The following is a 17,437-nucleotide window of genomic DNA, read 5'->3' as shown; positions in this document are numbered from 1 at the left end:
GACGATGCTCCTTCGTGAAGAAGAGGTGGAGCGACGATGCTCCTTCATGAAGAAGAGGTGGAGCGACGATGCTCCTTCGTGAAGAAGAGGTGGAGGGACGACGCTCCTTTGTGAAGAAGAGGTGGAGGGACGATGCTCCTTCGTGAAGAAGAGGTGGAGCAATGATGCTCCTTCGTGAAGAAGAGGTGGAGGGACGATGCTCCTTCATGAAGAAGAGGTGGAGGGACGATGCTCCTTCGTGAAGAAGAGGTGGAGCGCCGATGCTCTTTCGTGAAGAAGAGGTGGAGGGACGATGCTCCTTCGTGAAGAAGAGGTGGAGGGACGATGCTCCTTCGTGAAGAAGAGGTGGAGCGCCGATGCTCTTTCGTGAAGAAGAGGTGGAGGGACGATGCTCCTTCGTGAAGAAGAGGTGGAGCGCCGATGCTCTTTCGTGAAGAAGAGGTGGAGGGACGATGCTCCTTCGTGAAGAAGAGGTGGAGCGCCGATGCTCTTTCGTGAAGAAGAGGTGGAGGGACGATGCTCCTTCGTGAAGAAGAGGTTGGCTGCTAAAGAAGTGATGGCTCTGTTTGACATTTAGCACAACCTGCCCCAACAGGTTCTTTCTTTGAGTACAGTGGGGACACCCTGGGGCAAAGAAGGAACTCCTGAGCCCCTGCCTGGTATGGCTCTTTATCAAAACATGCTCTTTGATGTCTAAGACTGCCCTCTGCCATCCTCAGGAGCCTCTTGGCCATGTTGGGATCTGGAGTGGTCCAACACGCTGCCACCTTAGTGTCTGCGAGTCCTGAAAGACAGCGACACAAGCGCTGACCAGTTACTTGACTTTAAGGGGAGGTGCCAAGCCACAAAAGCTCCTATGGGCGTATTAATAATGACCCACTGCCATCACCTCTTAAAAAGCACCAGACCCAGCCTTCCAAGCGCACAGAGAGGTCCTCTTCTTACCCGCCGCCCCAAGAAGTGACATCTTTTGCCAACCCGACAATGGAAAATTACCAAAACTAGACCCTGAGTCACAGAACACAAACTTATCTTGCCTGCAGCACTTGAAGGGTTAAGTTATAAATAAAACAGCACCACTCTTTCTAACGTCTACTGTTCAACGAAGTGAATGTGTTTACTAAAGAGTAATTGCTTTTCAGGAAATGGCCTTCTTTCACATTCATCTCTATTGTGATTGTAACACCAGAGTTATATTCTTTCTGACTCACCTTCACACAAACTACCATACGGTAGGCATTTACTGATTCACAAAGGCACACTTTCCACACCAAACTAGGCATTTACAACTTAACAAAGTCACACCATCCACCCAACACTAGACATTTACAGCCTAACAAAGTCATGCCGCCTACCACACACTAGGCATTTACTGTTTAACAAAGTCACACCCTCCACCCAACACTAGACAATCACTGCTTAACAAGGCTCCCAAAGAAATTCAATTTTCTATCAACGATATAGTACCAGAAATTCTGGTCAGGGGTGTCCTGGTCAGAACACAGGCAACAACTTAGAATGTGTGAATTGTGAAATCCATCTCATTCTGAGACAAACAGGGGTCTCTCCTCTGTCCCGTTTTATTGCAAGTGTACAGTAGTCCATTGCCACCTCTGATCTATCAATATCACCTATGGTTCCAATTGTACATTGAGAATATCCAGCTTCATATTCATGTAGGTTGTGCTTAATTTGAGCCAGTGGCTTCCCTCGGCACCGACATTTGTCAACACTGGCACATATGTATGACAGTCTGCCACATGGTGGCGATGTTTGTCCTATTTAGAAATGAGCACATCTACATTTGTTTATGAATTGAGTATATATTAGAAAGGACTAATATCTTCCACTCAATTTATTCTTAGAGCTTTGGGGACCTGGAATAGTCTGAATTGTCACACTTGTGGGACTGTGGTGGTTAGTAGTTGTGTTGGTACTGTGGCGGTGCTGCCAGGGGTAATTCATGGTGCAGGCTGCCGTGGCCTTCTGGCGAGGGCCCTGGCACTTATGTTTTTTACAAATTAAGCTATGGCGCTAACACACTATGTCGTAACATCACCATCCCCCAGAAAGTGTTAGGTGAAAGAGGGCTACCTCGGCTTGAACGAATGAACAACTTAAATCCTTAAAGTCTAGGATACTTCTCCTATCTGCCCTTCTTTTGCCACTGCTGCAGGATATACATCACGATATATAAATGGGATGTGACATTTAATCTAACATTTCAATGGAAAGTGCCATCAAAACCGAAATTGCATTATGCATTATTGCATTATGCAGGTAACGAGAGCTGCTGTAAATGCCAGTGAGTAAAGGTAGAGTCCAATTACCTAATGCCGGGATTGCAGTTATGAGATGCAAAATGTATGCTGACTGAGCTCAACCGCAGCACATTTCAATCACATTTCTATCTGGAATCACACTTATTTCACGCAATCCGATGACGATGCCTCTTCAGAACTCTGGCTGCACAATGGGGCCTATTTACTAGAAAATGACGCAGTGCCGCGCTGCAAGTTATCTTGCTGCACTGAGCTGTGCCATTAAGAAAGTGCTGTGCTGTCCTCTGCGCTGACGCACAATTGGCTGCCTAGCACGAATGCAGGCAACCTTGTACTGTGGTGCAAGGGTGCCTGCGCTGCAGGGATGATTGTGCCCCTTCCTGCACAAAAGCAATAATTGATGGCATGTTCCTTCTTCTATGTGTGCTGCAGGGTGGAAATGGGTGGCAGGAGGCAAAGATTTCCCATATTGGAGGAGTGCTGCAGAGGGCCTTGGGGTGGTTTTGATGTCAGAATGGTTGCACCCAGTTCAGGCAAAGCCTTAGTTTCATATCAGAGTGTCAGTGGCAGGGAATTTTATGAGGACTGACCAGCGCCTATCACCAGTGAAATACTGTTTTGCCCTTCAAAGCTCTGTCTTTGACCAATTACAAGAGAAGAAAATATCTGGAACTAAAAAGGAAAGAAGTTTGCAGTGTTTGTTGCATGAAGCAAGTGATGCCTCTTCCACAGATCATTGATATGTCCTGCCTGATCCCAACATTCTGCCTTGGGGCTGGGGGCCTCCTCCTGATCAAATGGATGAAAGGAGGAGCAAGATCCTTCCAGTGAAGGCTGCATCACCATGAGGAACTTTCCCTGAGTTGGAGGATGCAAACTGTCCTGAGACAGAGGATGCGACATGTAGGAGGTGCAGTGATCAAGTTGGCACTGGGCATTTCTTCTGGACATGAAAGCTGAGATGTGGGAAGCCCTCTGGAACTGAAAGAAGGCTTGATGGAGTCTCAGGAATAAGTTCTGAAGATCTGAGTACTTTCCTTCAAGGTGAGATCACTACCAGAACTTGTAAAAGTCCTTTGGACATTGAGAAAAGAGAAAAAAAACCTCCATGATCAGGGAAGGAGCTAGAATATCAGGAGAAATCAGGATGGTGTGGAAAGGATGACTCGAAAGACAAACGGAAGGCAGGCACTGGTTGACCACTGCTCCTTACACATAGACGCGTGTGCACCATCGGACAGATGGCAACACAATTGAGTAAGACTTTTAGGCCCAAGACACCAGCTTATATTCTTATGTGTGGTAGTATGTATTTTATCAGTCTTCAACTTTTAAATGTGTCTATATCAAAATTTCACAAGTCTTTATCCATTTATTTTAATCTCGTTTTTCATTTTTAGGTCTCGCCTAGACGAAAGCAAAGCAAAGCTTTGCTGTCTGGCGAGACAACTTATGTAGTTACTTTTCGGGGAATGTGGACAGCAGAGTTCCACGCGCTTTCCCTTGCCGAGATTGAACCTCGGGAGCGCGCACGTCGCCGTGCCTCATAAAGCCTCACTCGCGCATGCGCACATACACAGCCATACACACACTGCATACACACACGCACCCCCCCTTAAACAGACACACGCGCACACAGACAGACAGACACACGCACGCACACACATACTCAGACACACACCTCTCCTCTCCCTCAACACACTCACCTGTTCTGGCGGTGCTCGGCGGCGGTTCTGGCTCTCGGGCGGCGGTAGCGCTTTGCGGGGCTCTCTCACCACATGAGAGCCCTGCCTTCCCCATGCGCCCGGTCGCTCTTCACCCGGTCCCCCATTTCGGGACCGGGACTCAATCAGGAGCCTTCGTGGCTCCTCGGGCAGCTCTCTCTCGCTCTCGTGGCGATGGGGCGGGACTTCCTGTTGGGGCCGCGATGTGATTGGCCGGCTGCCGAACCGCTTCCGGGTCGTCGCAGGCAGCGCGGCGGCCCGGCGGGGATTTTTTCAAAATGTAGTCTTCTCACAGGAATGTCCGGGGGTGGGGGCGGACTGTGGGCTTGCTATGCCATTACAGGGTGTGACAGTGCAAACATCAAGAAGCGAAACCTGAATAGATCTGTTAGTGTTCACCCACAGGCGCTCAGATATATGGAAAATATGTGACGGTTCATGTTTTCTCTGCTTTGAGTCTGCTGTTAGACAGGCTAGCGAGCAATGGCTGTAACACCCATTCCCACCCTGACTGCCCACGTAAACTAGCATTTGTAGATAGCACATAGACAGAAATAGCAAATGCACTGCACAGACAACAAACAAGCTAACAGAACGCAACAGTACATTTCTCGTGGACAATAAAAGCTAAACTTTGAGGGCATAGAACATGTAGATCCCATAAGCAGAGGAGGGGACTGTGAATTAAAACTAAACAAGCATTTACAATGCAATAGGTCTCGCAGTTACACAAGTTTAAGGTATTGGCATTGTAAATGACAATGCCTTTTATTTATGTTTTTAAAACAAAAACAAAAATAAATGGCCTTGTTATTTGCAATGTCAATATCTCAAACTCACGTAAATGCGAGACCTATTGCATTGCAAATGCTTGTTTATTTTGTGTTCAAAATGTAGCTGCCCGAGTCCTTAGTAAATTAAAAAATAATGGTATCAGGGAGCTGGTCTTTAAAGTCCAGAGTATGTATGTTCTAATAGGGGGGGAGGAAAGATGAAAGTGAGTGAGGAAGTTTGCTCCAGGGTCATTAAAGAGAGATGCTGAAGGCAGGGATGTTCATGAGGTATACGTAAGGAGTGAATAGGAAGATGTAGGACATATAAAATGTGCAATGATTTCCATGACTTGATGTCCTCCAATGTAGTGTCTCTGTTTTCCGCTGGGAGAAGGTGCATTAAAGGGTGGAGAGCTACAGAGTGGTGGGACGTCACGCTGCCCCCACCAAGGGAGATGGCAGTCCCATCTAGGCTCAGGTGAGGACAGCCAATATTTAAAGGGCCTTAAAGGAGGTGGTATTGAATGCCTCCATCTTCAATGTTGGTGCGGGGAGAGCATCACACTCGTCCCCTATGACAATTGCCATGTGGGAGATGGTGCGTGAGACAATCGGAGGCCCCAGGACCAATAGAACCTACTGGTACTCCTGTCATGGGCGGCTCTAGGCTCATGGTGGCGCTGGGCAGAAAGTGTAGGTAGGGGGCCCCGGAAGAGGGGGTCCGGGCGGGGCGGAGCCTGGAGACCAGTGAAAGGGGGGGGGGGGTCAGGGTGTTTGGAAGTGGAACAGAGTCGGAGGCCGCCAACTCCCTGCCAGGGGCCGCCATGCAAATATGTTTCCATCCTCAGAGGATTATTATATTAAGGATATATATTGGCGTGGTGGCCCCTGGGGTTTGGTGGCCCTGTGCAGGTGCACAGCTTGCACATGCCAAAGGCCGCCCCTGCTCCTGTCCATGCCCCTAAGCATTACAAAGAGGGGTTGAAGCATGCATCACATGGTGCCCACATGCATGACAAAGAAGGGTGTGATCGCGTCCCTCACTGCTCTCCAGACATTACAATATCCATCTGTAGAGGTTCCTTTTGACTGCCCCTGTGTCATTCAACGAGGACTTGGAGGATGACCCGTGAACTCTAGAAGGAAGCAATCTATTATAAAGGTGAGTTATGCTTTTACTCACTGTGTCCCATTGTATTCCATGCAAACTGGGTCTGAGCCTCAGAGCTTCCAATGTATCTCAATGGGACTCTGGAGGCCTGTCTCCGAGCACTGTCAATGTACTCCAACTAGGGGTTAGTGCAAGTCTTAAATATTACCTTTATGTGTTACGCTAGTGCCAATACTAGATTCCCTCGTCTTCCCAAATGCACATCATTATAGCCACAGAAATGCGTTCCCACTACAACTTATTGTAGGTTTGCAATGAGAGCTTTTATGCAGCTCTCATAATTACAAGTACAGCTCAGTGGCAAGCTGAATCAGATCTGATAGTTTCAGAGAATTTCAGGGGGAAATCATAGCAGGTCCCTCCTCCAATTCTGAGACTTTGTATTTTATTTTAACTTCCATTCCCTTTAAGTTGCACCTTTCAAAAGCTTCGCTTACATTTTCCACCAACCATGACGCGGTCTGATTGACAGTCCCGCTGCGCTCCTCTCAAGAACGGACTGAACCCCCTTTGGCTGCAGTCAGTCCAGAGTATGAGTGATGGTGAACTCTTTGCTGCCATACACTACTTGCATGTCAAAATCATGAGGTCAGCAACATGGACCTGCACATATATGGACTTCAGAATATCCACTTCCAACATATTGTCAAGGTGAGATGTATCCTTCTTAACTCCCCATCAAGTTATGTTGATGATATGCTGGAAGACGATATGGTGTGATCGGTCAAGTGCAGGGCTATGTTAAAAACTCAACATATTTGGTGGAACACACAGCTCCATCACTGAGGTGATCAATCAGGTGGTCTCAGAAAGTTGTGGTGCGTTTGTGAAATTCCTGTGATATGTGGGCAATTTTTCCTCAACGTTAGCATGATCCACAATCGGCGCTTTTACTGTATTTGAAATCATGTTTTCCTCTGATGAACCCCTAAACTGTTTCTCAATTTTACCCCACATTTTCTTCATACAGATTCAAAGCAACATATACCATTTACTAAAGGTGCCATCTCTTGACAGCCTAAAAATATTCACCTGAACTCCTCATCACACGCATAGAAAAAAAGCATTTATCATTACTTTTGACTCAAAATGTCCATCACTTGCACACAAAATGCCTCACACTGTCAGCAGTAGTGGGGGGCACTGTCCGAGATTGCACAGTTCCGGAATTAGGTTTTACTAAGAACTGAAATGTGATACTTACATCCATTTGTTTTAACACACTTCAGCCAAGATCACAAGTCGCGACATTTATCTGGTGGCAATCTAATATTTTGTTGTGGTGACGCAGACATTTGATAAACCCATATATTTTCAAATCAAAATAACTTTTATCTTTAAATTTACAGAATTTTCAAAACATACACTGTCCTTCACATTCACAAAAATGAATTTCCAAACGATTTAAAGCGTTATTAATTTTCACCAACTAACACCTTTCAGTTGGGTTCACAGTGACACTCGTTTGCAAATAAATTGTATCACACATAAACAACTTCCAATGAGGCCATTTGGTTTCATGACAAGTGAACCGGTGTTTGCGCTGATGTAATAGAACCAAGGCCCTGATACAATAGAACCAAGAACCTGATGCAATGGAATCAAGGGCCTGGCGCAATAGAACCAAGGGCCTTATGTATTAGAACCAAGGGCCTGATACAATAGAACCAAGAACCTGATGCAATAGAATCAAGGGCCTGGCGCAATAGAACCAAGGGCCTTATGTATTAGAACCAAGGGCCTGATACAATAGAACCAAGGGACTGATACAATAGAACCAAGGGACTGATACAATAGAATCAAGGGCCTGGCGCAATAGAATCAAGGGCCTGGCGCAATAGAACCAAGGGCCTTATGTATTAGAACCAAGGGCCTGATACAATAGAACCAAGGGACTGATACAATAGAACCAAGGGACTGATACAATAGAATCAAGGGCCTGGCGCAATAGAACCAAGGGCCTTATGTATTAGAACCAAGGGCCTGATACAATAGAACCAAGGGACTGATACAATAGAACCAAGGGACTGATACAATAGGATCAAGGGCCTGATACAATAGAACCACGGGACTGATACAATAGAATCAAGGGCCTGGCGCAATAGAACCAAGAGCCTTATGTAATAGAACCAAGGCCCTGATACAATAGAACCACGGGACTGATACAATAGAATCAAGGGACTGATACAATAGAATCAAGGGCCTGGCGCAATAGAACCAAGAGCCTTATGTAATAGAACCAAGGCCCTGATACAATAGAACCACGGGACTGATACAATAGAATCAAGGGGCCTGGTGCAATAGAACCAAGAGCCTTATGTAATAGAACCAAGGCCCTGATACAATAGAACCACGGGACTGATACAATAGAATCAAGGGACTGATACAATAGAATCAAGGGCCTGGCGCAATAGAACCAAGGGCCTTATGTATTAGAACCAAGGGCCTGATACAATAGAACCAAGGAACTGATACAATAGAACCAAGGGACTGATACAATAGAATCAAGGGCCTGGCGCAATAGAACCAAGGGCCTTATGTATTAGAACCAAGGGCCTGATACAATAGAACCAAGGGACTGATACAATAGAACCAAGGGACTGATACAATAGAATCAAGGGCCTGGCGCAATAGAACCAAGGGCCTTATGTATTAGAACCAAGTGCCTGATACAATAGAACCAAGGGACTGATACAATAGAACCAAGGGACTGATACAATAGAATCAAGGGCCTGGTGCAATAGAACCAAGGGCCTTATGTATTAGAAACAAGGGCCTGATGTATTAGAAACAAGGGCCTGATGTATTAGAATCAAGGGACTGATACAATAGAATCAAGGGCCTGGCGCAATAGAACCAAGGGCCTTATGTATTAGAACCAATGGCCTGATACAATAGAACCAAGGGACTGATACAATAGAACCAAGGGACTGATACAATAGAATCAAGGGCCTGGCGCAATAGAACCAAGGGCCTTATGTATTAGAACCAAGGGCCTGATACAATAGAACCAAGGGACTGATACAATAGAACCAAGGGACTGATACAGTAGAACCAAGGGACTGATGCAATAGAACCAAGGGACTGATACAGTAGAATCAAGGGCCTGGCGCAATAGAACCAAGGGCCTGATGTTTTAGAACCAAGGGCCTAATGTATTAGAACCAAGGGCCTGATAGAATAGAACCAAGGGACTGATACAATAGAACCAAGGCCCTGATACAATAGAACCAAGGGACTGATACAATAGAACCAAGGGCCTGATACAATAGAACCACGGGACTGATACAGTAGAACCAAGGGACTGATACAATAGAACCAAGGGACTGATACAGTAGAACCAAGGGACTGATGCAATAGAACCAAGGGACTGATACAGTAGAATCAAGGGCCTGGCGCAATAGAACCAAGGGCCTGGTGTATTAGAACCAAGGGCCTAATGTATTAGAACCAAGGGCCTGATACAATAGAACCAAGGGACTGATACAATAGAACCACGGGACTGATACAATAGAATCAAGGGCCTGGCGCAATAGAACCAAGGGCCTTATGTATTAGAAACAAGGGCCTGATGTATTAGAATCAAGGGACTGATACAATAGAATCAAGGGCCTGGCGCAATAGAACCAAGGGCCTTATGTATTAGAACCAAGGGCCTGATACAATCGAACCAAGGGACTGATACAATAGAACCAAGGGACTGATAAAGTAGAACCAAGGGATTGATGCAATAGAACCAAGGGACTGATACAGTAGAATCAAGGGCCTGGCGCAATAGAACCAAGGGCCTGATGTATTAGAACCAAGGGCCTAATGTATTAGAACCAAGGGCCTGATACAATAGAACCAAGGGACTGATACAATAGAACCAAGGGCCTGATACAATAGAACCAAGGGACTGATACAATAGAACCAAGGGCCTGATACAATAGAACCACGTGACTGATACAATAGAATCAAGGGACTGACGCAATAGAACCAAGGGCCTGATGTATTAGAAACAAGGGCCTGATGTATTAGAATCAAGGGACTGATACAATAGAACCAAGGGCCTGACGTAATAGAACCAAGGGACTGATGCAGTAGAATCAAGGGCCTGGCACAATAGAACCAAGGGCCTGATGTATTAGAACCAAGGGCCTGATGTATTAGAAGCAAGGGCCTGATGTATTAGAACCAAGGGCCTGATGCAATAGAAGCAATTGCCTGATGTATTAGAACCAAGGGACTGATACAATAGAATCAAGGGCCTGGCACAATAGAACCAAGAGCCTGATGTATTAGAACCTATGGCCTGATACAATAGAACCAAGGGCCTGGTGTAATAGAACCAAGGGCCTGTTACAATAGAACCAAGAGCCTGATACACTAGAACCAAGGGCCTGATGTAATAGAACCAAGGGCCTGATACAGTAGAACCAAGGGCTTGAAGTAATAGAACCAAGGGCCTGATGTAATAGAACCAAGGGCTGATGTAATAGAACCAAGGGCCTGTTACAATAGAACCAAGAGCTTGATACAGTAGAACCAAGGGCCTGATATATTAGAACCAAGGGCCTGATGCAATAGAACCGTGAGCCTGATGTAATAGAACCAAGGGCTTGAAGTAATAGAACCAAGGGCCTGTTACAATAGAACCAAGGGCCTGATGCAATAGAACCGTGAGCCTGATGTAATAGAACCAAGGGCTTGAAGTAATAGAACCAACGGCCTGAGGCAATAGAACCAAATAGCTGATGTAATAGTACCAAGAGTCTGATGCAATAGACCAAGGGCCTGATGTATTAGAACCAAGGGCCTGATGCAATAGAATCAAATGCCTAATGTAATAGAACCAAGGGCCTGATGCAATTGAACCAAGGGCCTGATGCAATAGAACCGAGTGCCTGATGTAATAGAACCAAGGACTCCCCCGGCCCTCACCGACCACGCACGCAACCTGTGAGTCATCCTTGACTCGAAACTCACCATGACCAAACAAGTCAACGCTGTCTCCTCCACCTGCTTCAACACCCTCCGCATGCTCCGCAAGATCTACAGATGGATCCCAACAAACACAAGGAAAACAGTCACCCAGGCCCTAGTCAGCAGCAGACTTGACTACGGGAACGCCCTCTACGCCAGAGCCCCATCCAAGCTCACCAACAGACTGCAAAGAATCCAGAACGCCTCTCCACACCTGATCCTCGACGTCCCGCGCCGCGACCACATCAAATCCCCACCTGAGGAACCTGCACTGGCTCCCCGTCGACAGGAGAATCTCCTTCAAGCTTCTGATCCATGCACACAAGGCACTCCACAAGACCGGACCAGCCTATCTCAACAGTCGACTCTCCTTCTAGGTACCCAACAGGAAACTCCGCTCTGCTGACCACGCCCTGGCCACGGTCTCGCGCATCCGTAGAACCACTTCCGGAGGCAGGTCCTTCTCCCACCACGCCGCCAAGACCTGGAACACCCTCCCCCTCTACCTACGACAAACCGAAGACCAGCTGACCTTCAGGAGACAACCCAAAACATGGCTCTGCGACCAGTAGCAGCAGCACCGTTCTCCCCCTCCCCTCCAGCGCCTTGAAACCCTCGCGCATGAGTAGTGCGCTTTACAAATTAAATGATTGATTGATTGATTGATTGATTGATTGATTGATTGAACCAAGGGCCTGAAATATTAGAACCAAGGGCCTGATGAAATAGAACCAAGGGCTGGATGTATTAGAACCAAGGGCCTGATGCAATAGAACCAAGGGCCTGATGTATTACAAACAAGGGCCTGATGCAATAGAACCAAGGACCTGATGTAATAGAACCAAGGGCCTGATGTAATAGAACCAAGGGCCTGATGCAATAGAACCAAGGACCTGATGTAATAGAACCAAGGGCCTGATGCAATAGAACCAAGGGCCTGATATAATAGAACCAAGGGCCTGATGTAATAGAACCAAGGGCCTGATACAATAGAACCAAGGACCTGATGTAATAGAACCACGGGCCTGATGCAATAGAACCAAGGGCCTGATACAATAGAACCAAGGGCCTGATGCAATAGAACCAAGGGCCTGATGTAATAGAACCAAGGGCCTGATGTAAATGTAAAATGTAAATGTATTGCGACTTATATAGCGCATGTATCACGGCGCTTGCTTAGGGAACCCGTCCTGGTATTCCCCTGGGAGATACCCCGGCAGGGTATCCACAAGGTGAAAGCCCGCCGTGAGGGGCCGTAGTGGAGATTAAGCAAGCTATTGCCCAGAGTTGCAGAGTCGAGTAGGCACTGGAGCGAGAATTGTTGAGTCCGTGGAATTTTGAGCCCGAGACCCGCCGAGGCGGGGAATCGAACCCTGGTCCACGGCTGATCTCAGCTTCCGGGTCTGCCGCCTCTAACCACTGAGCCACGATTCTCCACTGATGCAATCGAACCAAGGGCCTGATGTAATAGAACCAAGGGCCTGATGTACTAAGAGTTTGTTCACGAAAAGTGGTTGCAAGTTGCACACTGGCTTTTTGAGAACAGTCTTTACTGCAGTCCTGCCCCTTAGGGAAGCCCTGCTGTTTTAACATTAAAATAAATGTTTTGCATTTGGAAAAACATATGGAGCGCCTGCTGCGTACTCCCCTGAGGCTACCGACACAATACTTGTCAAAAAGAATAAGTGTGTGTCATCAGGAAGCATCAGGTGATTCCATTAATTAAAGTCGATACCGGCAGTTGCACACATTTACATTGCTTTCAGACAAGCAGACACCCTGGCCAGAAGGCTTGTTTAGCTGTATGCCCCTCCCTTGGTGTCACAGCAATGGAGACTCCGTGACTGACACTTCAGCTGAAACATTCGAACTATCGGAATGCAATGTCCCTTGACGGTTGTCTTTTCACACAAAAATTTCTAAAGTATGGGCAGGCCGTGCCCCTCAGATCCCCCTCACTTCGACCACTGGCCTGGAGGAACAAATCAGATCACAGACAGACGGACACAGGTACTTTACCCGGGGTCTGCGTGGGGCCGGATGGGCCATTCATTGCTGGAGAGTTGCTGCTCCCGGGTTCTTCCCTGAGGTGGCACACAGGTGGGCCTCGGTGTTCCGGGTACAGTTCACGCACAGCTGGGTTATCCCTCCGGGGGCAGGTCCGGCTATCCCAAGCTGTTATCCACGGCAGCAGCAGCAACCCTGGCGGGACCGAGGTTTGTAGAGCAAAGAGGCAGCGCGCAGGCAGGGCGGCTATTAATAACAAGCCAGCTGGCCCCCGGCCAGCCCTCTCAGCCCTGGAAAAACCCAAGCGCCCAGATGGTCAGGAGAGAGGGAGGGGGCAGCCCCTGTCACTGCTCCCTCGGTCCCCGGCTACCTACAGAGGCTTATCGCTTACAAAGTGTGCCGTCTCTGCATCCCCGCTCCGAGGGTTTCCCTCTAGCATACATCACAAGAATAAAATAGCGCACTGAAGCCTCGTCACTTGGGTAAACAGGAGTGACGGGGAAGGTAGGGAATGTGTAATGCACTTTCTGTAGTCTGAGGGTCAAAGGTCTCCAAACCAATGGGGCTTACCCTGCTTTTGCAGCTCCATGGAAAACACCATTGACCTTTATTTGTACCCCAGTTGTGATAAGGCGCTATATAAAGAAATCCAATTAATACTGGTGTATATCATGTGTGTCATATAGCATGGTAGAAAGGTCCTATTTAAGCATAATACTAAAAGAGAGTATTTTCACGGCACACGCTTTTCTCTGAGCTGCTTTGCGTTACATGGAGCAAGTACATCCAAAATAACATTTTGTGCAGGTTTGTGTCACTTTGTCACTTTAATGATGTACACTCGGCGCAAAAAGTTTGTACATCTGGGTCTATGAGTTCATGCAGAAGCCAAGCCATGACAATGTTTGTCATGTATATCGTGCAACACACACTTAGGTACATCCTCCAACCCCAATAAAGAATTTTAGAAAATTCAAAATTAAATGTGACACTCCCGCATTGTCGAACTACGAGATATAGCCCAAAAAAGTACACCACTGTTGCTTCTTTCAGCAAAAGAGAAAATGAATTAAATATGTATCAAACTCAGTGCTTAATTTGAGGGGGTGGTTGGCGGTGGGTGGGGGGGACAGGCGCTCATTTTTGAGGACTGTCACTCATTTTTCCTCATCAGACATTTCCTGAGAGCAAGAAAGAGACAAACACACAAACAGGAAAGAAGCAGGAAGAGAAAGAAGGAAAAAAAGTTTGAGCTATTGGTATTGTAAATGTCAAACTTTTTATTTATGTTTTGTTTTTGAAAATAGCGAAATTAATAGCTTTGTCATTTACAATGCCAATAGTTATAACTCTCGCAAATGTGACACCTATAGCATTTGTAATGCAATATGTGTTGTATTTACGTGATTTACATGTATTGATACTACAAATAACAATGGCTTTTAATTTTTATTCAATAATTAATACTTAAATAAAAGTTATTGTAATTTATAATGGCAATAGCTTAAACTTTTGTAAATAACTTTTGTGAAGATTATGTTCAGTGTATTTTATTGTGACGAAAATCCAAGAACAGAAGTGAAATATTAACATCTTTTTGTTACATTTGTAATAAAGCTTGAAACATTGAGAGAACATATTTGAACCAGGTGTTGTTGAATGGTTGCACAGACTGATGTTGTGGTGATGCTGAGTGATGTGATGGCGAACGAGTGTTGCTGTGGCGTTCAGTGATGCTGTGGTAGCGCATAGTGATGTTGTGGTGCCCCTGAGTGCTGCTGTGGTAGTGCGGAGTGATGCTGCATAATTTGTTTTTAGCATATTTCAATATCCAGTGCTATAACCAGTGTCGCACGTTTAGTTCTCATTTTTACGATTGTCAGAGTTAGTGTTCTTCTTGAATCCTTCAGTGTGGTCTTGTATTGTTGTATACGCAAGGCTATGTTTGGTAGGGACTTTAGCACACGAATTCCGTAATGTCCGCACTTGCACCCGTTTGGGATCTTTCGTGTTTTTTTAATCGGATGGAAGGCTTCTTGTTGAGATTGTTGAAATAAACAATTGTATGTGCGACTGTTCCTTGTGCATGGAGTCAGAGAATCGGCGCTCCCTAAGGAGTGAGTTATGTTATTTGTAGCGATAGAAGGAAATAGCAAAGAAATGAATATCGAATAGGAAGGTGGGCCTGAGGACTTTAAAAAGAGAGGGGAAAGTGAAGGAATTAATTAGTGAAAGAAAGATGCTGAGGAAAGACGGTGTGTGATAATGGAGGGCAGGACAAAAGATGGAAAGAAAGGAAACTGTGGGTAGTGGGGAAAAAGTGAGAGAAAGAAAAATATAAGAGAAAGGGACGTCACAAGGAGCGAATAGGGGTTACAATGAGGAACGGACAGAAGAAATTACATTTAAAGGGAAATATTAAAATAAAGAAAGATAATTTGGAAACCATAGTACTCATTAAAAAGTGAGAGGAGCTCCTGGGTCAGGGTCCTGTGCTGATACCCCCCCCCCCCACTGTGGGGGGGGGGGGTAGGTATTTTTACACCACTGATTATGCGGTAAGAAATGGCAAAATATGTGGCATAATGCGGCACATTTTGACATTTTATTGGTTTATTATTTCGTCATTTACAAACTTGCAAGCACTGGCTGCACCTCATCTGTATCAATTTAACACCCAAATAAATCAATAAGCAACAGAAAGCTGACCAGTAAAGTTTTGAAAAGGGCCTTCCACCACGCTGCTGCATTTTTAGTATTGTTGGAAGCGTTTGAGCTAGAAACAAAAAATATTGTTGTTAAAATTTAGAGACGATGTTGCAAATGCGGAAAATCTATAATTATGCGAAAATCACGCAAACGCACAATGGTATAATTCCAGTAGCCTTGCTTTTAGCCTACATGTATCATTAGGGCAAGTTCAGTGGACTTAGGGAAACATACTTCCCTAGAAAGATACTACGACTCATGCTGGAAACAAAAACTTTACAGAAATATTGAAAGAATACTCAGTATATTACACTACAGTATACTAATTATAATGGTATACCACATGAACAGGAGAACAGTAATGGAATTAGTAATACGAATAATGACCATAATAAAACAGTACGCAGCACAGCTCTGCCAGGCACACTAATGGCGGCACGGCGCTGTAAACATCTCAACATAGAACTCAATTGTAACTTTGAAAGTAACTCACATCACGGTGACAGTGACAACAGGAATAACGCCGACACTCACAATAATCACATTATTAGGTATCATACAGTGTGTAGTGATGCGGTGCTTATATTCAATAACCAGTTTAGGCTGAGCCGTGGTGATATGTTATGTGCAAGGGAGTTATTGGGAGGGGGAGGGGGGGCGGGAGTGTGGGCAGGAGGAAAGGGACAACCTGAGAGGAGAGAGGCAAGATAATGGACAGAGCCCGACTGTTGTGCCCAATAATAACATGAAACTTGAAAAACGGGTTTGTGGGAAAGGAGGAAAAGTAGAAGGTTGGAAGGTAAAGGAAAATGCACCGGGGAGGTGAAAAAAGTAACAAAAGGGAAGGAAGCGAGGAAAGCGAGAGAGTACATATAGAAGGGAAGGAAAACCTCGAAGACTTTGGATAAAAGGTGAACGACAGAGAAGGAAGGAGGTGAGGAAATGCACTGGGAGTGAAGGAAACGGTGGGAGGAAGGAAGGAAACGGCGAAAGGCGGAGTCAAGCTAGGGAGGTGAGAAAAGAGAACGAGGCGAAAAGACGAGTGAGAATAATCTAGAAATAAGGAAACAACCCAAGACAGAGAGAGGGAAGGGGGTTGAGTGGAGTGGGGGAAAGGGCAAGAAGGGCTGGGGTGAAAGGCCAACACGAGAGAGGGGAGGGAGGTAAGAGATGAGTGAAGAGAGAAAGTAGGGCTCGCAGAACAGAGGGTGGTAGAAGGAAGTTTCCAGAGGAAAAGATATTAGGAATGGCAGGAGGTGAGAGAAAAGAGACCTTGGTAGAAGGAGGGAATATGGGAAAGAGGAGCTCAGTGGAAGTCGGGGAAATGAGGGTAGATTGGGGTAGGTACAACTATGGAAAGACGGAAAAGGACGAGGGAAATAGGGGGCAAGGAATGAGCATGTGAATGAAAGAAGAGTGTGTAAAGAGTTAGCAGGGTGAAGAAGTAGAGATGGGAAGAAAGAGTGATGGAAGTAAATCGGGAAATGAAGGAACCAGTTACGAATTTAATATCACAATTGGATGTATGAATTGAAGCCTATAGTGCTGGTGGGGGGTGGGGTGTAGCCCCTTGAAGCCTGGAAAGGGCTTGAACTATTAAAAAGTGAAGAGACAGCTTGTGAAAGGCAAGGGCGTCCGAGAGGTAGAATGCGAGAGCGCCATGGCACGAACTTCAGGATGTTAGGGAAACAAACTCTCAGCATTGCTGGGTGGGCGGGGGAGCAGCAGCCTGTGGTGTGAGAGACAAATGTTGGTGTGCGAGGCTTCCTTTTAAGTCGGATGGGGGAGCCAGCAAGTGGGAGGGAA

General features: G+C 46.1%; 1 protein-coding gene across 1 annotated transcript in view; it reads right to left on the bottom strand.

Moving 5' to 3' along the window:
- GADL1 (glutamate decarboxylase like 1) overlaps positions 1-13,142 on the bottom strand; it is a 654,887-nt gene extending 641,745 nt beyond the window's left edge. The window contains exon 1 of the mRNA XM_078663939.1: positions 12,935-13,142. Within this exon, the coding sequence (XP_078520065.1) occupies positions 12,935-12,968 (34 nt within the window). The 5' untranslated portion in view covers positions 12,969-13,142. The remainder of the gene's footprint in view (positions 1-12,934) is intronic.
- Positions 13,143-17,437: the final 4,295 nt, after the last annotated feature.

The sequence above is a fragment of the Lissotriton helveticus genome, chromosome 10, assembly GCF_964261635.1.
Source record: "Lissotriton helveticus chromosome 10, aLisHel1.1, whole genome shotgun sequence".
Classification (NCBI taxonomy): Eukaryota; Metazoa; Chordata; class Amphibia; order Caudata; family Salamandridae; genus Lissotriton; species Lissotriton helveticus.
The sequence above is the reverse complement of the archived record's forward strand: the minus strand, read 5'-3'. Positions and strand labels throughout refer to the sequence as shown.